The sequence below is a fragment of the Taeniopygia guttata genome, chromosome 9 (assembly GCF_048771995.1).
Source record: "Taeniopygia guttata chromosome 9, bTaeGut7.mat, whole genome shotgun sequence".
Lineage (NCBI taxonomy): Eukaryota > Metazoa > Chordata > Aves > Passeriformes > Estrildidae > Taeniopygia > Taeniopygia guttata.
Window position 1 is genome coordinate 7,022,558 of NC_133034.1, and position 25,959 is coordinate 7,048,516.

Below are 25,959 nucleotides of genomic sequence, written 5' to 3' on the forward strand. Positions count from 1 at the left end.
GAGGAGTTGCTGAGGGTATGTCTGAGTGAGCAGCTGTGCAGAGTGGTCAGTGTGTTTCCCTGCTGCACCAGCTCTCAGGACAGCTCTGAACACAGTACTGGTTCACTTTTTTTTTTTTTTATCCCTTGGTGAGCTGCTGATGTGAGGGCTTTGACTGAACGTCAGATGTAAGAGGATCTGAGAAACAAAGGCTGTGGTTGTTTGCAGTAAAACAGCAGAAGGCCTGCTGGGAAAATCATTAATGTAGACTTTCCTGCTTAGGAAACAAAATCCTCCCTATTTTTTCTTCTTTAACCTTCCCCCAACCCTAAATTGCAAAACAGTAATTTTTTGCTTTATTAGTGTGGAACATTTTAATACATGTTCAGGCACAGCACCGAAAATTGATAGGCATAGTGTGACTTTGAAAACCAGGGCAAATAGTGTAGTGCCAGGGGACTCCCACCAGTGTGACAAGGCTGTATGACAGTGTGACTCGCCCTTCACCCTTCCCTCCACTGCGGACAGCCTCACTTAAATCACAAGTAGGATTTTGGTTTCAGACAATATTTTCTTAGAAACCCTCTTTTGAGCTGTAGAAAGCTGTGGTCACTGGTTTTCTAATCTAATTCAACTGAATGAATTGGAAATCTTTACACAGTTGTATAGCTGGTGAAATTAGGCACAGTGTGTGTGTTTCAGGTGTGTTGTGGACTTGAACTCCTGTTAATTCCTTTGAATCTGTTGGCTCACACTGGTGACAGTAGATATTGGCCAATTTATTGAAAAAATATGGGTTTATATTTGATAGTATGTTTTTGAGACCTGCTGTTGAGATTTTATGCAGAGAGATTGAAAATTTGAAGCTAGAAATGGGATTCAGAACTTCTGATCTGTCACTGGGAGTCACTTCATGGTATTTGTATTCCTGTGGTGGTATTCCTAGTATGTCCAGTAGTGGTCAAATGAGAAGGTAGGCTTTCTTTAGAAGCATCATCTTAAGAACATTTATTTTATTCTTCTGTAAAATAAACTAAGCAATTACACATTTAAGCAAAGTTATTTCAATTCCTTTAAAAAGACTGACTGTAAAGGTTTTTATTTTTATCTTCTTCTTGAGGAATTATGTAGCAGGCAGCAGACAGAAGAGAGCAAGTCAAAGTACTTAATAGACTCTCCTGATTCTTGCCCCTCTGTAGAGCAAACAGCAGTGCTGTCAGTCACAACTTCTGTTTATTCTTTCCAGTCAGTGAGGATGGCATAGGAAATGTGGGCTGACAGCCTGGAGAACAGAAGTTATTTGCTATTCTGTTAGTAAGTCCTCTTCATAAATGTGTTGCCATGGGGCCACATCCCCAATCCAGTCTTGTTGTCTGCAGTCAGTATCCCTTCAAATCAGTGTTGCACAGCTGTAGGCTTTTCTGGCTGGATACCACTCGGTTCTGTCTGAAGTTTTCTGTAAACACCATTGCTGGCTTGGTGACAGGCCTGAACAGAGGTGCCCTTTTACTGCTCCTTCTCTTCAGGAAGTCCAGTCAATTAGTCCAAGGCAAAACCATAGTTTGCATTTTAGTTTCCTTCATCAAACATTGCCAAGTCCTGACTCTGTGATCTAAGTAATTTCAACTGAAATGATTGTTCTCAAATCTAGGAACAGTTTGCAAAGAATATGCTGGCACTTTATAAGTTATGAATTTAGATGTAATCTGTAGGAATATTCCTGTATTCAGTTTGTCAGAGTCTTTCTGTCACTTGGGTAACTTGATTTTTCTGGTCCTTAACCTGTGACTGGTTCGTGTTCGTAAAGAACCAGTTTCTTGGCTGGTCTGTCTAATCTTCAGGATCATCTAATGCCAGACCTGTTTGGACACATACCTTGTTCTTTGATGCTTGCTGTGATGTCCTAGCAACTGAAGTAAACCAGAAATCTAAAGTATGTCATGAGGCACTGCATTTTTTGCTCTTAATTCCACTGAATGTGGCATCAGTATCGTCTTTGATGTGACACTGGAGTGTTTGGAAACGTTTTGGAACCACGGGTCATGCTCAGATAAATATAATACTGACCCCTTATATTTGATTTTGTTCATTTCTACATTGGTAATGCCAAAGAATTTAAAATCAGAAGAGGGGCAGGATCCCACTTGAGTCTGATCTTGGCAAACAGCATTTGATGTTTTGTGACCTCTACAGAGATGTGTTTCAAACACCATTTTCTGCAAATTCAGCATACAAAACCTGACTTTGATAGTTCAATTCTTGGGCACAAAATCTGCTGTCCTAAGGACTAGTAGAACCTGAGATGCCTTGATTTGCCTATTGCATGAGTGGGACTAAAACGTGGATATACAGTGGCAAAGCAGACTGCACAATATTCTTTAAATGACCTTTCCTCCTAAATGTTTTTGGAAAAGTGGAACAGGATCTGTGAGCTGAGAGCTTGTCTGTGTTAAAGAGCAGTCTTCAGAATAGACTGAACTTACAATGGAAGGGAAGAACATCCCTTTTTGTCCTTTCTTGGTAGAGTCTAAAATCTCTCAAATTAATGTTACTGAATAAGTGTCAAGTAATAGATGTGAGTCTTCATGAAAATAATAGATAAATCTGTATAAATACTTCTTCTCGAGTCTCAAAATAGTGATTTGAATAACTTTCTTCTTTTGGTAACTGTTTTAGTAAGAAAAAAAACCTAATCTCTTGAGTGCTCTCCTCTGCACCTCTCTGTGTTTTACTTCCAGCTGACTTGGCTCTGTAGCTTTGTCTTTTGCCTTACTACTATGGGAAGCCCATCCAAGGAGCAATGGTGAGGGGTTTCTGTGCACTTTTTTTTACTGTAGCTGCATTATACTTTTTCCATACCAAAAATTTTTGAAAAAAAAATTTCCCAGACTTTGATTTTTCTGTCTGGCTTGTTCCTTTGCTGTCTTTTCTGTGAAGCACAGGAATACAGAATGTGGCCAACCTTCATCTGCAAAGATTTATCCACTCCAGATAAAAAGTTGCCAGCATCACATGTACCAAATGAAGGGAGCTGAGTGCCTCCAGCAATTTTGTTTTATTTGGAGTATTACCAGATACTCCCCAAAATACACTGTCTGCAGATAGTTTTGTTTCTCAAAACCTTGCAAATACAGAAGTGATCTTCAGCCAGATGTCCCCTTCAGTGAAGTTATACTTGGCTTCATGGCTGACATTGCCTGTTGGTACTGGTGCTTGACTTTTAAATTAGGTTCTGGTGCTGGACTTTAAATTAGCCAATGTGCTTTAGCTCTTCATATAGGAACAGCATAAGGGAAAGATATAAAAAAAAAAATATAGAGCTGTAGAAAGATAGAGGTTTTTTTCCCCGCCAGTGTTTTGAGATGGTGGAGAAGGGATGTCAGTTTTTCTCCAAGGTGCAAAGTAGAGAGCCAGTGTGTGCTTCCTGTCTCCAGAGGGCAGTATCTCTAGCAGGAAGAATTTTCATGTCTTAAACAGAGGTCTGATATGCCAGAATTTCAGATCATTTTGTTTCTTCATCTTTTTCATTGACTGAAAAAATTGCCTGATGCTAAGAAAGCATCTCCTTTGGTTCCTAAATGAAATACTTAAAAATGACTCTTTCTACCCCAGGAGTCTTAGTACATGATCATACTTTCTTTTGTTTTTCCTGTCTAAGAAAGCAGGCATGCTAAACAGACTTCACCAAATAACATCTTAAATTTTTGGGTTTTAGGACTCTTAAGAAGGAATATTCAGTATACCTTTCTCTTGTACTTGAAAACTTTTCTTTTTATAGTTAACACCACAATTTCAGGTTAACACTGGGTAATGGTACCAGTGAAAAAATGACATCACTGTGGTTCCTGTGACAATTCTGGTGCTACACAGCTGAAGAAACTTATTTCAGTGATGGGCTGTCGTGTCAGGGCAAGTCAGCAGTGAAAACAGCATCTGTGTTAAACCTTGGCATACTGGTGTATGACTTGGAAATCTTGATGTATAATGTGGAGTCATATAATAAAAATATTTATATCATCCTTTTCTGACAAGGTTGCTTTTCGTAAGTACTTGAGGATTTTGTTTTGTTTTGTTTTAAATATAACATAATGTACATTGGGAACTAAAAGACTCCTGTCTCCTAAACTTCTAGTAGACTTATCCTTCAGCTCACGCATAATTGCTTCTAGCCCTTCATACACTGACCTTGGCTCTACAGAAGATGGATTCGCAGCATCATGTTAACATTGCTAAATTTTTCTCATTTATTCCTCAATGCTACTTTAAATTTTCAGTGTTTCTTAATAGTTAGACTGCTGTATATTAGATTAAATAAATAGATTTCACCTTCTTTTTATTACAGAAATAGCAAGTGTGTTTGGTTTATGTAATGTTAAACTGTGCTCCCATTTAGCTTAAGACACTTCAAGATAAAGCAGTTTGTTCTTTTTCTCTGCACACTTTTGACTTCTTTCTGTTACATTTCCCTACATCTCTTAAACTGCCTTTCCTCCTTCGCCTTTCCTATACATGTTCTAATTGCTTATATGCTTTGCTTCCTTCTGGATTTATTTTTTTTTTAATCTTTCCATACCAAGGTACATAGGGACCTGAATTTCTTAAATCTCTCTCATGTTTCCTTCTTGAGTTTCTGTTCCTCTTCTAGGTCCCTATAATCACTTCTGGTGCATTTTTTGCCTCCAAGAGAGCAAGATTTCAACCCTTTTTTTTTGTATTTCTGTGTTTCTAAAGACAGGACACATGTTCACTGGCCTGTGTTTTCTTTGCAGTGAGACCAAACTTTGAGGAAGGTGGGACAGTGACCGCGGGGAGGAAACACGAATTTATACGCTCTGAGAGCGAGAACTGGCGCATCTTCAGGGAGGAGCAGAATGGGGAAGATGAGGATGGAGGCTGGCGACTGGCTGGGTCACGGAGGGATGGGGAGAGGTGGCGTCCTCACAGTCCAGGTGAGAGCAGAGCTGGGCAAATGTGCATCTGTGGTTAGAGAGAGAGGGAAAAGGCCATGAGGAGAGGGAGGTGCCATGTTCAGGGAAAAATCAATTCATCTTGTTTTGGTCATTAAATACTGTTCTGGTCACATGTGGCTCTTGGTCACAAGATGATTAGCATAAAATTGTGCGTTTCGTTTTCCTTTTAGCATCTTCAGTACCCTAACATATTTAAGGGAACAATACTTTCCAGGTGTGCGCTTGTCTGTATTGTGTTCCAGGTGCGTATGTGTACCTGGTAAAATAAGGGGTATTTTTAATAGTACTGTTTCTTTGTGGCTGTGACAATGAGGGGCTGAAATGACCCACATTAGACAGCATACCTAATGCTACAGAGTGACACTGACACTAAACCACTCTGGTCATTGACTTCTTTCTTGTTTCATGGATGTGTTTGCTATGCCAAGAAGCATCCTTGGAAAATCTCAAAATATGTTGCTCAACACATTTTGTAGTTAGTTACAGGATATCTTGCCTCAATAAATTTCAGGCACCTGTTTGGTTTCACTCTCCCATTCCCAGGCCTGACAGGGCAAGTCTGTTAGCTTGCTTTCCAGCATTGCATTGCTGAAATTGCAGGAGAAATACAAAGCAGAGCTAGGTGTTTCACTAGTAGAACTAAAATATATTATAGTTTTCTTCTTTCTTTTTGGAGAAAGATTAAGTCATACCTGATGTGGGATCGTGGGTTTGGCTATCTTTTGGCTGCAGAAGGCTTCTGGAGTACCAGGAGAGGATTAGGCCCTAATCTACTATTATATCTTCTTAGAATAATAAAATTGTTAAGTTTGGAAAAGTCCTTCAAGGTGTTTGAGCCCAGCCATTGACCCAGCACTGCCAAGGCCACCACTAAGCCATGTCCTCAAGTGCCACATCTACATGGCTTTTAAATCCCTCCAGGGATGGAGCCTCCACCACCTCTCTGGGCATCTGTGCTAATGCTTGACAACCCTTTCAGTGAAGAAATTGCTCATAATGCCCATCTAAACCTTTTTGGTAGTTCTAGAGGGTGATAAGGTCCCCCCGCTTGAGCGTCCTTTGCTCCATGCTAAGCTTAATAGGAAAGCAGAGAAAGCGCAGGGCATTTTTGGAGCTGAGGTGGACAACTTGAATAAAAAAAAGTGCCAGTCACTCTTACAATGGTTCTGTTGCCCTTTACGACATCCCGGACTTTCAGTATGGTTATTGTTGGGAGCAACCATCACCTCTGTTCTGAGCCTTCTTCACAGCTGTGTATAACTCTGCTCTCAAACAGCTGTTCTTTTGTACTAAAATTTAGCAATGAGCCCAAGGCTTGATTTGCCATCAGATGTTTTCTATTTAGAGCAAGGCTAAGAGGCAAATTTCAAAGAATATAATTTTCTTTTCCCCAGTGTTTGGTCACAGTTGTTGATCAGACACTGCTGCTTTGTTATCTAGTTGAGGCAACATCAAGCCAGCTGCCTTATGATGCAGCATGATACTCATGAGTGGAGTGTTCTGTGAGTACCAGCCTGCATGCTTTAGCTTAAGAGGAAGTGTAGACCTCGAAGTTCAGAAGTTCATTCAGGTCTTGAACTTTTTTGGCTGTTCTGAGAAAGGTTTTGAAAATTCACCTCACTTCTGTCATAGAAAAATACTACTTATTTGAATTTTTAGTGTAGTAGAAATGAACTGAACTTCGCTTATGAGTTAGTTATAGCAGCTATCGTTGATAGCCTTTTCAAAGACTTACATGAATCTGCAAAAAAGTTGCTAATTTTGAGATAGCCTGAGCTGACAGCTGTATTGTTCTAATTCTAGCTTTCATTAGAGCTGTATTTGAATTCTCCTCTTAGTAGTAGCCACAGAAATATCAAAATGGTTTGGATTACATTTTTGCTTTAAACAGTGAGTTTAACTCAAATTGGCGTGGTTTAAACTACTTCTTTGTACTTATTCTGGTGTTAAGTAATAGTATAGTCATATGTCCTGCTAAAAATAGAGCGGTATCTTCAGAGGACTGTTGTAATTTGTTTAGTTGGTCCTTATTGTGGCTTGTCTCTGTGTATTCCCCGCTAGGATCTTTACACTGGCTTTAATAACTGCTGGAAGATTCCGATCACAGATTCCGATTCACTGGCTGCTTCAAAGTTTTTTTTCCTTTTAATTTTTAACCATGTTTTAAAATTATAAATGTCTAAAAAAACCCTCTTTCTGTTATTCCAATTCTTGCATTCATACAATGATTGCCCTTTAAATTTACTAGGCCAAGTCCGTTTTGTCAGAAACATATACAAACCAGTTTTGGTCTCAAAACTAGTGATGTTTATGGTTTTGGTTACCAAGTCAGTCTTAAGGAAGAGGAATAAGTTTTTCTTGACTAGAATTTCTGATATGATTTTGTGTCTTTGCTTAAATAGCTCTTCAAATTGATCTTTTTCCTGAGAAGCATTTGAGAGAGGCCTTAGGCTGTACTCTCATATAAAGAGTTTTTAGTTGCTGCTTTGTTTGGAAGGCTTTTAAAATTCATCTTGATTCACTACACTTTCAGAATCAGGTGCTGTGATTCAACTAGAGTTGAATTTTTGGGCATTGTTCCTTGTGTTTCTTAAATGTCATTAAGCAACTAAAGTATATTGGAAAATCTTGCTCCAAAATTGAGCAAAGTAAGAACTAGGTCTGTATGTAATGCCAAAAAAGTGTACTATTCTTTTGTTAAGTGTTCAGTTTAGCATTTAGTGTTGTTTTAGTATATATTGACAATTTCACTGTTGAGTTAGAGAATAAAACTTTAAAGAGAGAAATAGCTATTAATAAGGCTAATGTGTTCTTGGATTTCCTGAAGCAGCCAGTAGTCCTACCTTTTACCTACAATATCACCATAAATTGCAAGGGATAAATTAAGCTTAAAATTGTCTCTATACTTGAAATACTGAATATGTAACTACTGCCTAGTTGTTAGTATGGAGCTGAACTTAAGGCTGTGCTTATGTCTTAACTGCTGGTTAAAAAACTTAAGGTAAGAATTCAGGTTTTTTTCTCCTCTTGCCTTGCTTTAAAAGGTTGGCAGCCTGATATTTCAGACCTGAATTATGGCCCATATTCTAACTGGGCTTTTACAAACACATGTTGTTACTAAGAAACAAGGGCATGAGTCTGCTACACCTGTGTCTTTTTGCCTCTCCACATAGCTCTGAAAATGTGGGGGCTGTAGAAGATGGTGTGACTAAATCTCTGCAAGCAGACCAAATGGTTCTTCATTTGAACTTTGATGATACCTGGGCTTAACAAAGTACTTAGAATTCACCTTCAAAAACCACATTTCTGGATCTCACTATGAAGAGCTGCACTAGTGGTATTGACATGTGAACTGTAGAAAAATAGAGGCTCCTTTCAATGCAGGCTACTCTCCCCTGCTGGGAGCCCTGACAGGGACATGGCTGCTTGTGATGAGGGGCTGTCTGTCCAGGGACTCATTCAGAAATGCTGAATGGTTGTCAACAGCCTTTCACACTTAAATCTCTTTCCTTAGTAGCATTAAAAAGATTGCCTCAGAGCATTGATTTGATGGTTTAATGTTACTTTTTTTGTGAGGCATAACTAGAAGCATAGGTTAAGTTATCAGGTGGAATTATTTGCAAATAAGCACATATGGAATAGTGAAGGCATTGTTAAAATATAACATTTGTATTTCCTTGGTAAAAATTAAGATTGAATTTCAGAATGTTTGTGGAAGGAGTTTGTTTTATATTTCCTGTATTTGTGAGACAAAGGTGGATTTTTTGGTGGCTAATATTAATGGTTAGGGTATTAAGGTCAGTGTGGAAACATTCATCAGTCATGAAGCAGGATCATGTTTCTTGCCTTTACTGTAAACATTTGGTACTGTGAGGCTGCACTAATTCTGGTGCACAGATTGCTGGAGCAAAAAAAAAAAAAATTACTTCTTTCCAGTTAAGAACAGCCACCATGAAAAGCTCTAAGATGCCTTCATTTTTCTTTGCACCTTTGTGATAAAGATAGTTTTTATTTCATGGAAAGCTGTGTACAGTCCTTTCACTCCCAATTTGTTTTCCTTAGCAGCCAGCTCTTTACAGCTTAAATAACATTATTACACTCAGAGGATGTGAAGCTTGGCTGAGTGAAGGTGTCTTCTGAATCTGAAGTTTATACATGAATTGGGAATGTTCTCCCATTTCTTATCTTTCCAAGTTTTGGTATTCCATGGCTTAAAAAAAACCATTCAAGAGACTGACCAGTCCTTTCAAAGATATTTGAACAGTTGTCACTCCATTTTTCATGTATATGCACAAAAGCATACCTGAGGGCAAGAGGCAAAACCATGGGTGTTTTTTGTTCAGGATGCAGCTTCTGGACGCAACTTCTGCGGAGCTCCTGAAGGAAAACACAAAATCTTACACATCTAAAGGTGCCACAAAAGACTTAAATCAATGATGGCTGGTAAATTCAATTGGCAACTAGTGTTGCTTGTTTTATTTTGGTGCCTGATTTTGTAGCCAAGCTTTTTTAGCCTTATGCAGTTTTTAATGCTTATTCCACAGTTTATAATGTGAGGATACACAGTGGACAATATTTCAAAATCTCCTGCTTATTGGCAGGATGCTCCTTTTCTTTGCCTTGAAGTTGCCTGTTCATAGGTGGGCTGTACCTTGCAGCAGCTTTCTGAATTGCTGTCAGTGTCCTTCCCCCCCGCTGTGTGAGCACTGCCCCAGCACTGTGTGGTAAAGCTCCTTTCCCTGCCTTAGACGGCCCTCATTCCGCAGGCTGGCGGGAGCACATGGAGCGACGGCGGAGATTTGAGTTCGATTTCCGGGACCGAGACGACGAGCGGGGCTATCGCCGTGTGCGCTGCGGCAGCGGCAGCATGGACGATGACAGGGACAGTCTCCCCGAGTGGTGCTTGGATGATGCTGAGGAAGAAATGGGCACATTTGACTCCTCTGGAGCGTTCCACTCTTTAAAGGTGAAAAGCTGCTTTGGGCCCTTGGGTCACTTAGTGCAAATGTCCTGTGACGTCAAGTGGGTTATGGACAATTGCATTGACTTTGCAGAAAGTGCAGAAGGAGCCAATACCAGAGGAACAGGAGCTGGACTTCCGGCCTGTGGAGGAAGGGGAGGAAAGGTCTGATTCTGAAGGGAGCCACAACGAAGAAGCCAAAGATCATGAAAAGACCAAGAAAGAGGGGGAGAAAACAGAAAGAATAGTGGCAGGTAAGGGGGATGACTTCTGCAAATGTCAGTGTAGAATTTCTGTTAACTTAGTTACTCTAGAACTGTGCCTTGTTACAGAAGCGGTGGAAGAAGCAGCTCAAGCATCATCTCCAGCTGCCAGGTCAGACACCCCACCAAAATCCCAGCCTCCAGACCCACTGCAGACAAACCTTTTTGAGAGGAAGGAAGAGTCTGTGCCAGAAAGAACAGAAAAAACAGAAGACAAAGAAAATCAAGTGGAGAATACACTGTCAGCCAAAATGTCCAACAGAGGGGAAGGTAATAAACCTGACAGATAAATTTAGTAAGTTTCCATTACTCACTGTGAAGAATCCTAGCCCCTTAAAAGAGGCAGGGACTTGTGATGGAAAGCCAGAATTCACCAACTGGTCTATAAATACAGGATTTGTTGGCTGTGCCATCTCAAATGCTTGCAGTGCACTTGTACTTCACACTGAAATGTGGTCCAGAGAAACATGAGCTAGTTGTGGATGTGCCTTACTATGGTAGAGCAGAATAGCCTGGCCAGGAAATGGGATATGCTCAAATGTGCCAAGTTTTGCACTGATATAATTAAACTGTTTCCTCAAAGTTAGACTGGGTACCTGTGCTGTAAGCAGTACATTCAGGAAGATCTGAAAATACTTTTGCTTTGGTGATAAATTTGAGCTGTTGAATATTCTCTGCGTTAAGTTCTTAAAAGTAATTGTCATTTATGTTAAAAAATAATGAACTAACTTAAACATTTTTCTTTAGATTTGGCTTCTCTTGCTCAACCTTTGCCACAGATTTCTGCAGACACAGCTGCTTCTGCTCATCTTTCTCCTCCTGTTTCCAATTCAAATCCTGCTCTGCGGCCAGTTCAAACACCTGTCACAGCTGCTCCAGGCATGGGCAACATTCCCACTGATCCAGATGATGAAGAGGGCCTCAAACACCTAGAGCAGGTAAAATTTCTCCAATTCCTTTGTTGTTGACAATCGTGAGACTGGAGGAATGTGGAATGCAGAAAATATTTGAAGCCCATAAAATCAGAAATGCAGCTAAAACTTTACACTCCACAATTTATACTGAAAGCTGCTTCCCTCTGGTTGTTTTTTTTTTTTTTTTTCAAATAATCAAAGCTGTTGTATTTTTGTGTGCTGTACCCTGAGTTAAAGAGCTAGAGACCATAGTGCTTGTGACCACTGTCAAGTAGCATTATGATTTGCCTTGAGAAATTACGTATGTCTGTTAAAACCCCCAAACAAACCATCAAACAAACAAAAACCCAACCAAAAATCCTGTAAGTGAATCACAACACTGTGTTGATGAAACTGTAGTGACTGCTGAGATGTAGACCCTTCTTTGTGCTCATGCTCCCATGCCTGTTTTATTTTTCACTGTGGTACTGCATGGGACCTCCTTGGCAAGTTGCTCTAAAGCTTTATGTAAGCAGGTGAACTGTGCTTGTTCAGGATTCTGCCTGACAAGTGTGGTAGACAGAGCTCCAGGTTTGTGCAGCAGTCACTCCTGTCCTGCGGCTGCCTGTCATTCCTGGTACACTCTGGAGCCCTGGGAAACACAAGGTGGTTGTGTTTGGTACACTGATTTCTAAATCTGTAAGCCCCCATCTAACTCTTGTATTTCTTGCTGGTTTTGATGTCTCTTCCAGCAAGCAGAAAAAATGGTGGCATATCTGCAGGACAGTGCCCTTGATGATGAAAGACTAGCAGCAAAAATCCAAGAGCACAGAGCAAAGGGTTCCTCTATGCCCCTGTTTCATGAAGCCATGCAGAAGTGGTACTACAAAGATCCACAAGGAGAAATTCAGGGTAGGTCTGTGCCATTTACACTTCCTCTTTTGTTTCACAGAATTGTTAAAGTGTTCTTCACAGAATTACCACCAACAGATGCTGGTGCTTATTTTTGCAGAAGTGGCACAGGGAATTTACCATTCTAGAACTAGGTTTTGAAAATATCTTCAACCCATCACTGCCCCCATGAGCTCGGCAGGCCAAACGTCCAGAACTGTGCTTTATCATGGCTGAGGTTTGCCATCACTTCATATTCCTGTAAATTAGGTTAGATTAAAACCTGTTTCACATACCATCAGTTACTCAGATTTCCCAGTCACAGTGGAAATAAAGAAGGAATGTGTCCGCTCAAGTAGCTGTTCTAAAGAATCCACAAGAAACCTTGAAATCAGTTTTCTAGGCTCATCCTGAAGACGTGGAATAGTCAGGTAGGGTGGTTGGTTTAGAATTGAGGGCAAAGAGGAATCAAGTTTCCACCATCCAGTGCTTGTGCAGAATCTCAATTTAAATTGCACTTACAGTCACTGCTTTGTTAGTTAATATAATAGATAGGAACTGCTCCCTGCTTTCAATTTTTGGTTAAGAATTTTTTTGTAAATAAAATTTGAAGCAGGCCTTTCATATTTGGAATTTTGCATTGCAGGCCATTTGCATCTTTGCTTTCAGAAGGTACTTTTCCTATGGAGGTCCCAGGGCTCAGTTTAGCAGCTGCTTGTCTGCTTCCCAAAAGTGCAGTTAAACAGTGAATTCCTTCCTTGCTGTACTTCACACTGTGTAGTGTGAATGACTTCTCAGCTGTGAACTCCACATAGGATTGGTGGGGGTGGTGTTTGTGGGATCTGTGTCAATCTCTTGCCTGCAGGTATTGCACGTCTTTAGGTGTTTTTTTGGTTTTTTTTCATTTGTTTACATTTAAAGAATGTTAACCATAAAGTGCTTTAATTTGCTCATTGTATGTCAGTCACTGCTCGGTGTTTATGGTGGGTGACAATCTAAATATTTCTGTTGCTGTATTAAGTACTTCAGTGTGACATCAAGAAGTAAACACTTCCATATAATTTTTTTTTTCTTTGGATAGCCTCTTGTGGCTTCATATTCTCTAGGAGGAATTGCCTTCTAGAGATACTCCTTACAGAGAAGGCAAGCATGTTCCTACTTTTCAGAAGATGTTTTGCAAAACTTACTTATGTGGTTCTTACTTGGTTAAATAATATTTTTATACTGATATTCTATGTATTTGAATATATATTTCTATGTTTTTGAATATGTAAAATTAGTATAGGAACCCTCCTTTGAAAGGAATGACTGAAATCTTTCTTAGACAAAGAGACAGAAAAGTGTAGATTTTTACAAAAGAAAGAAACTGGATCCTCATTATCTTAAAAAATGTAGTTGTTCATTATAGGTGAATCTGTTTATCTGCTGAGTTCCAGAAGCAAAACTTGTGTAAAACACGAGGATTCCTTGGGTATTGAAGGCAAGAGTTGAAGCAGGCTAAGATTGTTTTAATTATCTGTGCGTTGCAGTCGGGAAAGCAGCACTTGTGGTTTGAGCAGTGTCAGGCAGCAGGTACTGCTGAGCTCCAGAGTAGAAGCTGCCGCTGCTGTGAGCCTGAAGCAGTAAGAGCTGCTGGAGGACAACAGGGGGATTAACTGGCCCAAGCCCCACACTATGGTGGCTGCTTGGCTTGCAGCCAGAGCTGACCTGTTTCCCTTCAAGGCAGGATGAAAGCCATCATGGATTTTTCCTGATGCTGTAGGGCAGTGCTGTAGCCACTGTGCAGGTGTGCATGGACACTCCAGCCTTGGATGAGCAGTGTCCCCACAAGCGGGTGAGGCAGACAGGAATGCCTGGCCTGGTGCTGGGCACTGTGTGACCATAGGCAGCTCCTTGTTTCCAACATGCTAAACCTGCCCTTGCTTCCCCTTCCCCACAACGTGTGTTGGTCAATGTGATTTCAGGTCCGTTCAGTAATCAGGAGATGGCAGAGTGGTTCCAGGCTGGATACTTCACGATGTCCCTGTTGGTGAAGAGAGCCTGTGATGAGACTTTCCAGCCACTTGGAGACATCATGAAAATGTGGGGCAGGGTTCCCTTCACTCCAGGCCCAGCACCGCTTCCGCATCTGGTAATTATGTGACAGTTACAGTATTGAAATAGTCCTCTAACAAGTGGGAATTGAATTATTTAGGTGTCATCTACTCTGTCTTGGAATTGTAGGTTCCAAGCACCAAAGTTGAACTTGGTGTTAGATTACTTATGCAGGAGTAGAAAAGACATGTAATTTAAAAATGCTTGATGTGGCTGGGAGGCTGGGTACTGTGATATGTAAAGGTGCTGTGTATTTCACAGGCTTTGTAATTCTTGATCTTGATATAGGTATTTTTCTATTTTCATTTTTTTTTCTGGTCAAAATACAACTTCTACATTGCTTGCATTTGCTACATACTACTACATACATACATACTACTACTCTTAGTATGTATGTTATTGATAAAAAATGTTTTATCCCTAAACACAGGGCGAGCTGGACCAAGAGCGACTGACTAGACAACAAGAGTTGGCTCTAATCCAAATGCAGCACCTGCAGTATCAGCATCTTTTAATACAGTAAGACTTCCTGTCCCAGAGATCTTCCAGTGGCTTTGTTCTGGTCTGCATTTTTAATCATCTAAGTTCAGCTGCTTGTCGTTGTTTCCTTGGGCAATGGGCTGGGAGTGCTTTACAACAGCAATAGCTGCTTCCACAAACACTGGAGATGTTGGTAGTGTACAGGATTAGGGCAGTGTGTCTGCCCCAGGCTCGCTTTTCAGATTCCAGTGTCACACATTGCTAGTTTGGTGAGGCTTGCTTTATAGGTAGCTGTTATGGTCAGTCTGAATCCCAGGTGTTGTAGTAATGACCTTCAGATGTTTTGATGTCAGGAGAAGGCTACACATCTTTGGATCTGGAGATGGAGAAGGTGGAACTTACCTTTGGTCTGCTTGCTCAGCTCTTTGAAGATCAGTGGAAGGTCCTGCTGGGCAAAGCAGTTTGAAATCCATTTTGCTGAAGCTGTCATTTTTCAGTTATGGCCATCTCCTGGCAGCTATTTCTGCAGCAGCTTGAGGGAAAGAAAGCAGTCAGGCTCCTTTTTCAGGGGATCCTGAAAGCATGTGTCATGACTATAGTTTTTCAGTACTGATTGGCAGCTCATGATTGAGTGAGGCAACAGCCTGCTCCAGTGCTAGGCAATGCCTTGACATACTGGGGAAGAGACTGATTGCAAATGGGCAGTGATCAAAGCCATATTAATTTGAGCTAAAATCATGGAATTTAGACAAAAAAGGAAGTAGTGTTGCACAGCTTACAAGAAAAACTTGGCAGTAATAGCCAGGTGACATAGCTGAAGGTGAAGAGGAGTCTGGTTCTGCTCATGTGAGCCAGCTGGCTATATTCTTGTATTTTGATTCTTGTCAAGCTCCTGTTCTGTGGTTTCCTCTAGTATTTAGCATGTATGTTATATGTCAGTGGGTATTAGTCCCAGAGCATGAATCTGTCTGCAACTTGGGTGTAAGTGAACAAATACCATTTATCTGCTTCTCTTTTGAAGACAACAGTATGCACAGATGCTGGCCCAGCAGCAGAAGGCAGCCCTCTCATCCCAGCAGCAGCAGCAGCTTGCTATTCTCCTTCAACAGTTCCAGGCCCTGAAGATGAGGTGAGCTCAGGCTAGAACTGAATTCTGTTCTCCCTGTGCTCTAGTTTATATGTAACAATAACTACATTTTGTCAGCTTTCTGTTCTAATTAAGTTTTCTCATATTTTAGGATTATGTGTGTTAAAGATAGTAATGAGAATATAAGTATGTTTCAGAATAATAGGAAACAGTTTCAGGATATGGAGTACTTGTTTATATAAACCTTTGTTTCAGAGAGCGTTTATGGAAATGAGTTTGAATTGTACCTGTCTGACAGGTATGTTGTGCTGATCACCAAAGCGCTTTGCCAGTTCTGCCGTACTGGATGCTTTTTCCTCAAACTGGCCTCTAAGCAACAAATGCAAAAGTGTAGCTTAGCCCTTGACTTAGCAGCAGGGGTCAGCTCAGCAAGAACTCTGCAAGCAACTACTTTTGTCCACATCATATTTTTGTTTTAAATAGAGGTGTGGAAGGAAAGCAGTATGTTATAAGTTACTGAATCTCATACGTGTTCAGAGGCGTGTTGACTCTTCCTGTTGGTATTACAGAATATCTGAACAGAACATGATGCCACCTGTTACAAGGTCTGTGTCAGTGCCAGACACTGGCTCAATATGGGAACTTCAGTCAGCTTCACAGCCTACAGGTAAGGTGCTTAGCCTGGGTCAGGTCTCCTGGGAAAAGTCCATGCGTCAAGAATCGGCATCTTTGAGATGATCCCTCCCTTTTTGACACAAAGGGAAATTATTTCTGCATCATGATGTTTAACTGGATCAGCCTGCTTTGCCTTACAGTAGAAGTTCAGTTTGAGAGCGGTGAAGAATATGGTAATTTTTCGAATGGTTATGGAAGTCTAGATCTGAAGGGATTGTTCTATTTAAGGCTATTCTGTTCTGATAGGAGGAGCTGGAATAGCTGGTTCTTCTGTGGAATTTCATAGGAAACCCAGCCTTCCTTCAGTCATGTACAGGCCTTGTTCTCCAGGAAGATTAGGTGGCCCTCTACTGACTAAAGCAAAAGTGTTAACATGATTTTAGTTCCTAAAACATAGTAACAGCATACACAAGATTCTCCCCTTTCAGTTATGTTTTGTTCACATGCTTATTTTTGCTTGTCCATGTTTGTTTTCTTCACTGTCTAGTCTGGGAAGGAAGCAGTGTCTGGGATCTGCCCATTGATACTGCAGCTCAGGGACCAGCTCTAGAACAACTTCAGCAGCTCGAGAAGGCCAAGGCTGCAAAGGTCAGAAACTGTTTTGTATTGTAAGAAGTTGGGATTGCTCTTCTGCAATGTAATTGTGGTTCTTGAGTCAATGGAAGACTGAGCTCTTCAGTGGATGATTTTTTACTAGATTTTTATGGAAAACACCATAAAGAGAATAAGGGTTATAAAAACAAGTTATGAAATCCTTGTGGACAGCTGTTTGGAAACCATTGCTGTGGAGGTACTACTGACCTCTGAAATAGCGGTTCTGTTCTACATTTGTGATTAAAACCTCTTCAGTCGCCACCTCTGTTTGAAACTGAGATCATTATGAGCTGTCAGGCCAAACCCTGAGTTGAGACCAGGTAGTTGTACTCTTAATCCCTGTGATTTTCACCCAAACTGGTTTGGGGAATCCTAAGAGTCCTATTTAGTAGGCTTATTCTACAGGTACTCTAGTATTAAATTATTTTTGTGAGTTTGAACCTATATGACTGTGTACGTTTCCTGAAAATTACTGTTTTGTGATGACTGCAAAGCAACTCACTACTCGCTTCCAAAGTCAGAGGGTATTTTGAGGAGCTGATGTAGAAATACTGACTTGAAAACCGGTGTTTGTTACAAACAGAAACTGTCCAAAATTCTTCTGAACTGTTTCAGGAATCTGACCTCAGTAGGCAGCCAGCTGATAGGTAAAATTGCAATTAAGGGAGAGTATCTGTCAGAGGCTTCATCTGTTAAGCTGTTACTAAGCAGAGATGCCCTAAGAAATGGTGTAGGAATACGTTACCTGCATCTGAGTATAGTTTTATGTGAATTGTAGCTAGAGCAAGAGAGGAGAGAAGTGGAAATGAGGGCCAAACGAGAGGAAGAGGAGAGGAAAAGGCAGGAGGAGCTTCGGAGGCAACAAGAAGAGCTACTTAGGAGGCAGCAGGAAGATGAGAGGAAACGACGAGAAGAAGAAGAACTGGCCCGCAGGAAGCAAGTGAGTTTACCCAATGTAGTTAATCTCTAATAAATTATAATAATTTATAAAACTCACTTTAAGAATCCTGTGGGGTCTAAGTAATCTTTGGTAGGTGTGTATGAAGACAGTTTTAATATTTTTCATGTGAGTATACTAAATTATGATTCTTCCATTCTTGATTTTTTTAAGAGCCCAAACATCAGTCTGAGAAATGGGCTTTGATGGTTCACTTTAAGATAGGTTTCTGTTTGTGAGAGCAGTGCCTTTATTCCACGTGGAATATTCCCTCTCAACTTCTTAGTGTTAGACTTAAGTTGGTTGCCCAGTTACCGCATGTTTTGATCTTTATTTCCCATTTATGCAGTCAAGTGTTTTATGAAGATACGTTCTGGAGTAGATGGAGCTTGAGCAACTGTTTCAAATGAGTAAGAGGTAGAGGGCTATAGTGGACAAAAAGTGATGTGACATTCAACTTATTTTTCCCCAGTTGTTTTTTTTTTTTTTTTTAACATAGTAATTTTTTTTTGAATAAATTATTATCTGGGTAATAGAATCTGTCACCTTTTTTTACTTGAGTTGATACTTGGGAAAGGATGTAGTTTGATCAAGCATATTTCTTGAAAATAATTATGTGGTCAGTGTTGCAGTAGGAGAATTAATGTAGGAATTGTAGTACATTCTTAATCATCCAAGAATACACAATGGAGACATTACTAGTTTGGCATTTCTAGCATTTACTTTTGAATTCTGTATGGAAGAAAATGTAGTTATTCCTTAAGTGTTACAGGAGGGAAAGACAGTGAAAGTTTTCACTCTGCATGTGAAGGATAAGGGCAAGTGCAAGACTGAGCTTATTCACTAAGGAGTAAGTCAGTAAATGTCCTGAGAAGTACCACATGAATAATAGGCAAAAGTACTAAATAATTCTGTCCTTTATAGGATTTCTTAGGAGCTTAGGTAGCTGTAAAGTGTGTTCCTGTTTCAAGGATCAGACACTTCTAAGGAAACCTCTAGAATCTCTAGTTTTGTTTGGAAGTTCATTGTAGATCTCTGTTCACTCAGGGTTTGGGTTTTTTTCACAGAAGGTCTATTTTAATTGGTACAGTATAATATGTAGATGATTTCATGGTATCTTTTGGAATCAAGTATGCAAATAAATGGCTCCTTGCTTTAGTGTATCTGCTTAGTGTGCAGGAAGTCATTATGCTGTACAGAAAAGCATCCTCCACTTGAGGTCAAACTAACATTGCAGCAATAATATATTCAGAAGTCTAACTTTTGAGATCAATTGCTTTAAATCTGGTTCAATAACAAGAACGTATTTTTCAGCTGGTAACTCAATTTGTGTCATCTGTGCTGGCTGCAAGTAGACTTGGGTTGTTTCTTTTCACTAACAGTTTTGCCTCTGTGTATAACAATGTCTGTTAAATTCCAAAGTTTTGTTGTCCACTTTGGATTTGTACAGTAAACAGTGTGCCTTTCCCGTTCTGAGACGCCATGGGAAATAACTATTTACATGAAGGAAGCAGAACGGGGTTGAAAAGCAGTAACAGCAAGTATCTTAGTTCATTACCAATGCAATAATTGCCACAATGCTTAATTTTGAGCAGTAATGTCTTGAAAAGGTAACAAAGAATTTAAGCTCTTCTCTGGAAAGAGAAAATAACGTTGTATTTTGTATTAAAAAAAAAGAAACTGGTCATTATTTGAATCTGACTTCTGTACTGAAAGGCATTATAGAATCAGGGATGAACTGATTTATTAGCATGGATTTATGCAGAGGAGATGATGCTTAACAAATTTGATTAACTTCTTTTGAGGAGATGACAGTGAGAGCTGAGAGGGGTGAAGCAGTAGACTTAATCTGCCTGGACTTCAGGAAGGCTTTTGATGTAATACTGCATAAAAGACTAGTATATAAGGTTAGTAAATATGCTGTTGATGGTGAATTCTAAATTAAAAAAAAATTACTAATAGAAATTCAATTCTGTAGGATGAAATGTCATACCAAATGTTGAATTCAGTTCTGTTCACAGTATTCATCAATTACTTTGCACTGTAGAATTGAAAACAGTAATGCCCAGCTTGTGTAGCTCCTGTATTTAATTTTTGTCTCTGGTCTGGTATATTCTATTTTGTAATAATTGATTGCTTTCAGGAACAAAATTTGAGGTTTAATAACCAGTTAATAATTGTTTTCGCTGAATTATTTCTGTAGTTCTCCATTTAAAATACCTGTTTCAAAGAGGAGAATAAAAAGATTTGTGAGCCCTGGTAACATAGACAAGTAGAATTGCAGTTGTCACCAACTGCAAAAAATTCTCTGCTTTATTTAAAAATCCAGAGTCTATTGAACTGGGGATTGCTGCTTAAGGATTTTTCTGTAATACAACAGATAATTTAAAAGATGTGAAATAAGCTGTCTGTACAGCAAGATGTGTATGTTTGAAAACAATTACTAAGAAAGATGCTAAAGAACACTGGGAATGTCTTGGAGCAGGAATCTACGAACATGGGGCCATTAAGAACCAAAGCATTGATTGTTTCCCATACCAGTCAGTGGCTGGAGAAAGCTGGAGAGCTTTGAACGGTTTTGGTCAAACAAAAACATCAAATAATAAGATACAGAAGTAAATATTAAGACAACATTTTTATAGCTGTGAAGAGTCAGAAAAAAGGCTGTATTTCCCAGCTTTTCATATCTTACAGTTTGGGAGTTTTTTGTGTCAGTAAAACAGTGTTCATCTTTAGTTCTGTAGGGGAGAGAAGTCTTTTACTCATGTAATTCAACAGTGTCTCTCCTGGCATGCCTGAGCAATAAGGAGATCTGTACAGCTTTTTTTAATGGCAATTCTAGCCTTGTTTCCCAAGGGGGAGGTAGGGCAGAGATGTCACTGAAGTGTTGTCCCACAGGAGAACTTCGTGACTTTGCTCATCTCTCCCAGGTACTACTCCCAGGTGCTATGTCAGTGAGAGCCCCCAGACTGGCTGGCACTGAGGACTCCTGAGCTGTGATCTTGCTCTGTGGTCTCCAGGCAAACAAAAAAGACTGACACCTTCAGCCTACTCAGCAGCCTTTTCAATAAAAGATACAGCAAGCAGAAATTTTTCAGCACTTGTACTGGGGACACTTGATTACTGTGACTTGACTGCATGTGTCCAATTAGTACAGTTAAAGGCCCAAATTTCAGAAGTGGTTCAGGTGGTATGTGTTGCACTTGAAGCTGATTTGATTAATGAGAAAATTAATCACAGGCTATTGTTCTATATCCAGCTAATGGAAAAACCCACTTACTGAACTTAGATCTAGCACCAAACCACTTAAGTGATATTCAGGAATATGAATGAATTGTTGGCTTGCAGCCAGCAGCTGTTCAGTGCCATAAGATTACTTAAAAAAATCTTCTGTCTAGTGACAGTTTTGTTGCAGGCTTCTGAAATTCTTTGTCAGAGAAAAACCCAGGGCAGTTGTTCAGGGAACTGTAGGGTAGTTTATCTGTGCTGTTTGTACATGAGGCTTTGGTGTCAGATTGGATAAGAGTATCTTAGTTTTCACAATTGACTTCCTTGATTTACCAATGTTTACATCTGTGCTGCACAATTAATCCCCAGTCATCCTATGAATAATGTATTGCTTATAAAAAACTTGCAGGAGTTTGATTGTGATAGTGGTAATTTTTAAAGAAAAATGCAAAATTGTAAAAGCGTAAAAAGGTTCTGGTCCAAAAATTAAGATCTTCACGCTGAGCTGGTAGGGTAAGTCAGACAACAAAAGGGATGAGAAGTAGGGTGACCTTAACTCAGTTGCTGGACATCAGAGGTCAGAAAAGGCTGCAAAAACTAAGGCTTTTTTATGCAAGGGAAAGTCAGAACTGGTGTAGGAGGAGTTCCCCAGGTGGGATCCAATTTAACAATATACAGGAAGTTGTTTGACCCTATTCCTCAAAAAAACCCAAGTAGCAGAATGGAATAATATCTGTTTATGTTGCTAGGAAAGGGTGCTAACATTTAGTTTTGAAGTTAAGGAAATAATTTTAGTACTTGGAAAACAGAATAAAAATTATCAGAATCTATTTAAATAATTTAGGGATAGCCCAAAATCAAAGCTCCCCAGACACCTTGTTACCCAAAATATTTAAATAGTATAGGGAGAGCCCAGTCAAAGCCCTTGAGACTTCAAAAGTAACTGTCCTTAAGTGCACTGGGCTGTGTCAGCTTCTTTCTGGTGTCTGGAGATGTGGTTTGAGTTTTGTAGTGCTCTTGAACAGTCACTATTCAGAAACTCCTGTAAGTAGGAAAAGCTTCCAATTTATAGCTGACAGCCCTCACCAAAAAGAATTAATGATACCCACACTTTGAAATATTTATAGATCTAACGTTCAACTGCTAGTGCTGTATAGTGAAAAGAGGAGTCTCACCTTTTGTTGTTGTTCTCAATGCCATTCTTCTTAAAAAGAAAGATGGGCAATTATGTCTTCTGTTTTTCATTAAAATAATTTATATAGGAGATGCACATTGCATCAGAAGTACTTGTTAACATGTGGGTTTGTTGTGCTCAATGCACTGTTTTGGTAGAGTTTAGTTTGGAGCTAGGGAGCTTTTCTTGAGGCTACTTATTTGGCCAGACAATGGTAATCTGTGTTCTGATGTTGTTTGTTGCTAAAATGGCATTTACAGACTGACATTTTGTTCCCAACTCCAGGAGGAGGCCCTCAGGCGACAACGAGAGCAGGAAATTGCACTAAGGCGGCAGCGGGAGGAAGAGGAGAGGCAACAGCAGGAGGAAGCACTTAGGAGATTGGAGGAGAGAAGAAGAGAGGAGGAGGAAAGACGTCAGCGAGAGGAGTTAATTCGTAAACAGGTGAAAAATGACAAAAGGGACCTCTTCTGATTAATTATGGAGGCTGCCACAACAAACAGGCTTTGAAACTTGCACCAGTGCTTGAGAGACCATCAGTTTTGGTCAGCGGAAGCAGAGCTTGCAAACAGTATCAAGTTGAGTGAAAAAAGGTTGTTTACCTGTATCCTGACTTCAGACAAAACAATCAGAATCCAGTGTACTCTTAGGTAAAGAGGTTTGGGTGGGAGGAGTGAGTGTTCTTCCTTCACATTTAGCCTTAAGGATGGCTTTGCAGCAGAATATTTATACTCCTTTCTGAGGCAGAGTACAGTATTGGAATAACAGTTTATTTTGAATTAGCACTCTCTGGGACTTGGTTATCTTCAGTGTCATCTGAGATGATCAGTTTTGGCATTTTTTCTGTATAGTGCCAACTTTTTTCCTTCCCTTTCCCTTCTTATTAACAGGATTTTTTTCCTCTGTGGATCAGTATTAGAAGTCCCTATTGGGGAATTGAGCTTCCAGTCCCCTAATTGATACTCTCACAGTCCCTTGGTCAAACTAATCTTGAAACATGATTGGCTTCACATTAACTTCCAAGTCCATTTCAGAATTCACAGTTAGGATTTAAAAATGCCTTTTCAGGGTCCTCCCTTGTAAGATGTCCATCACCATTTCTGTCATTTGTAAGCAGAAGCATCTTCTCTGGAACTCTATTGTTGAGTAACAACAGTAAATATCTCCATCTTTGTCACCTGTCTCACCTTTCCTTATTTTTGCCAAGTTTTATTCCACTGAAAGTGTGGCGTTACTGTAAGTAGTATAAGCAGGCAGAAACTCAGATTGAAAAGTGTGTAACTACTAGAAGGAAAGTAGTAAGAAGTGAGCTGGTGTGAATCAGGGAGATGCCATTCTCTTCCAAGTTCTTTGGTGGAGCAATGGGAAACGCGTATTTTTAGGGAATATAGACTATATTCCTTTGTTACTGAGAAATGTAAAGGTAAATAAACAACCCAAACAGCACGGATTAGAGATAACACAGTCCCTCTCTGTTCTGTCAGAATATCAGTGCCACAGAGTTAAGGGTATTTTAAATTCTGCAAAGTCTCCTCAGACCTTATTCCTTATTCTGTGTCCCGGGAAGGAAGAGGAGGCTGCCAAATGGGCGCGTGAGGAGGAGGAAGCTCAGCGGCGGCTGGAGGAGAGCCGGCTGCGCATGGAGGAGGAGGCGGCCAGGCAGCGGCTGGAGGAGGAGGAGCGGAAGCGCAAGGAGCTGGAACTCCAGCGCCAGAAGGAGATCATGAGGCAGAGGCAGCAGCAGCAGGAGGCTTTAAGGCGGCTACAGCAGCAGCAGCAACAGCAGCAACTTGCACAAATGAAGGTAACCTGTTCCTGCAGTTTTACTTCCTTTCAGCTCAGCATGGGAAGTAAAACCCCAGCTGCATTCAGGGCAGTCTGTGGTAGCCTGGGCAGAGCAGGGATGGATGAGCTGTCTGGAAAGGGAAGAGGGTAAAGAGTTGATGCAAGACAAAAGAGGAAGAGAAGTTACAAATTAAAACCCAAAAATGTTCTGTCAGTAGAAGCACACTGGGAAGGCATCACACGTGGGCACAGATTTTTTTTTTGACCACAATGAGCAAGGGCCAGTGCGAAGTTTCTAAAGCGTGGAATTCTAAAGCTTGGAATGTGTTACATTATTGATACAGTATGTCAAAGACTGATACATCATAGGGCAATTCAAAGAATGTATAATTTATATTTTCTACCTTTTCATACTTTATTATTACACCATTTTGTACTTTCTAGGGTTTTGTTAACCTTTAAAGGTGGCCTTTCTTTTCCCATGGGTTTATACTGTTTCTTTCCTGATTGTACTCCAGCAGTGTTCTCAAATGTTTTGTAATTCCTGATGATGTCTGTTTTGGCCCAGCTCCCTTCATCTTCAACCTGGGGTCAGCAATCAAATTCAGGAGCTTGTCAATCCCAGACCACACTGTCATTGGCCGAAATCCAAAAGTTAGAAGAAGAGCGAGAACGGCAGCTCCGAGAAGAGGTAAACACTGACAGCAGCGGAGTGCAACTTGTTAGAGGGGACTCAGCTGTGGGACTGCTTAGCTGTCACTTCAGTTATTAGAAGGAATGGTGAGGATGAGGAATGTTTTTTTGAAATAGCATAACTCGAAATCCTGTCCTTCAGGCATAGGTTCAATAAGCACTTGTGTGAAAATTGTTATTGCTTCTTAGTACAAGAATCTGAAAGAAGGGAAAAGTGCACCCTTTTAACCCTGAGAGTGTAATATGTTCACAAAACAGTATACAGTTATTTCACATCTATATTCTAACGTGTTTGAAGATATTCACAAGACCAGGGCAGTTAAAGGGAGGATGGGTTGAGGGGGAGCAACTAATGGTAGAAGAGAAGGTCATCTTCCAAGAAGCTGACTACAGGAATGATTTGATAAATTTAATCTGTCCAAGTCTAATTAACAATTTATATTTACTGGTTACCTAATGTCTCTCGTTTTGGAGGAACAGAACAATAATAGGTTGGCCAGGCTTCTCCAGAAGAAAGTAAATTCTGTTTAAAACCAGTTTCCAAGTTAGACTTTTGAATAGTAATGATCATATGCAAGTAGTTACAGGTGCTTTTGTCTTGCATGCCAACAGCAAAGGCGTCAGCAGCGTGAACTAATGAAGGCCCTCCAGCAGCAGCAGCAGCAACAGCAGCAAAAATTGTCAGGCTGGGGTAATGTCACCAAACCAACAGGCACCACCAAGTCCCTGCTGGAGATACAGCAGGAAGAGGCAAGGCAGATGCAGAAACAGCAGCAGCAGCAGCACCAGCAGCCGAACAGAGTCAGAAATACCACGGTATGTTTATTTATCTAATCAGTATATGGAGGAGAGCAGCTGTGCCAGTTCCCTCTGTCTGTTCATGTCTTTTCTGCTGAGTCTGTGCTAATAATCAGCATCTCTTTGTTATGTCTCAACAGCATTCTAACCTGCACACCAGCATTGGGAATTCAGTGTGGGGCTCTCTAAACACGAATCCCAGCAACCAGTGGGCATCTGACCTAGTCAGTAGCATATGGAGTAATGCCGATACCAAAAACTCAAACATGGGTTTCTGGGATGATGCAGTGAAGGAAGTGGGACCTCGTAACTCGACCAATAAAAATAAAAGCAATGCTAGCCTCAGGTAGGAGCTGGGGAAGGAGCTTTTGCAAAGAAATATTGCTACTCCTGGCATGATAACTTAGCAGTTAGAACATCGTGTTTTCCTTTTTTTTCTCTGTGTCATTCAGGATCTA

At 40.3% G+C, this 25,959-nt stretch overlaps 1 protein-coding gene across 12 annotated transcripts in view; it reads left to right on the top strand.

Moving 5' to 3' along the window:
- GIGYF2 (GRB10 interacting GYF protein 2) overlaps positions 1 to 25,959 on the top strand; it is a 75,104-nt gene that overhangs the window by 43,850 nt on the left and 5,295 nt on the right. For 6 of the 12 annotated variants that reach the window (XM_072933379.1, XM_072933380.1, XM_072933382.1 and 3 more), the window contains 18 exons: positions 4,749 to 4,928; positions 9,698 to 9,915; positions 10,004 to 10,163; positions 10,242 to 10,442; positions 10,920 to 11,110; positions 11,818 to 11,977; positions 13,921 to 14,087; positions 14,481 to 14,569; positions 15,552 to 15,659; positions 16,187 to 16,284; positions 16,780 to 16,880; positions 17,665 to 17,826; positions 19,629 to 19,730; positions 22,511 to 22,669; positions 23,793 to 24,029; positions 24,579 to 24,701; positions 25,316 to 25,519; positions 25,642 to 25,842. In XM_072933379.1, the coding sequence (XP_072789480.1) occupies positions 4,749 to 4,928; positions 9,698 to 9,915; positions 10,004 to 10,163; positions 10,242 to 10,442; positions 10,920 to 11,110; positions 11,818 to 11,977; positions 13,921 to 14,087; positions 14,481 to 14,569; positions 15,552 to 15,659; positions 16,187 to 16,284; positions 16,780 to 16,880; positions 17,665 to 17,826; positions 19,629 to 19,730; positions 22,511 to 22,669; positions 23,793 to 24,029; positions 24,579 to 24,701; positions 25,316 to 25,519; positions 25,642 to 25,842 (2,861 nt within the window). Of the gene's footprint in view, positions 1 to 4,748; positions 4,929 to 9,697; positions 9,916 to 10,003; positions 10,164 to 10,241; positions 10,443 to 10,919; positions 11,111 to 11,817; positions 11,978 to 13,920; positions 14,088 to 14,480; positions 14,570 to 15,551; positions 15,660 to 16,186; positions 16,285 to 16,779; positions 16,881 to 17,664; positions 17,827 to 19,628; positions 19,731 to 22,510; positions 22,670 to 23,792; positions 24,030 to 24,578; positions 24,702 to 25,315; positions 25,520 to 25,641; positions 25,848 to 25,959 lie in introns of all 12 variants that reach the window. The other 6 variants (XM_072933383.1, XM_072933384.1, XM_072933390.1 and 3 more) reach the window with 6 other exon arrangements.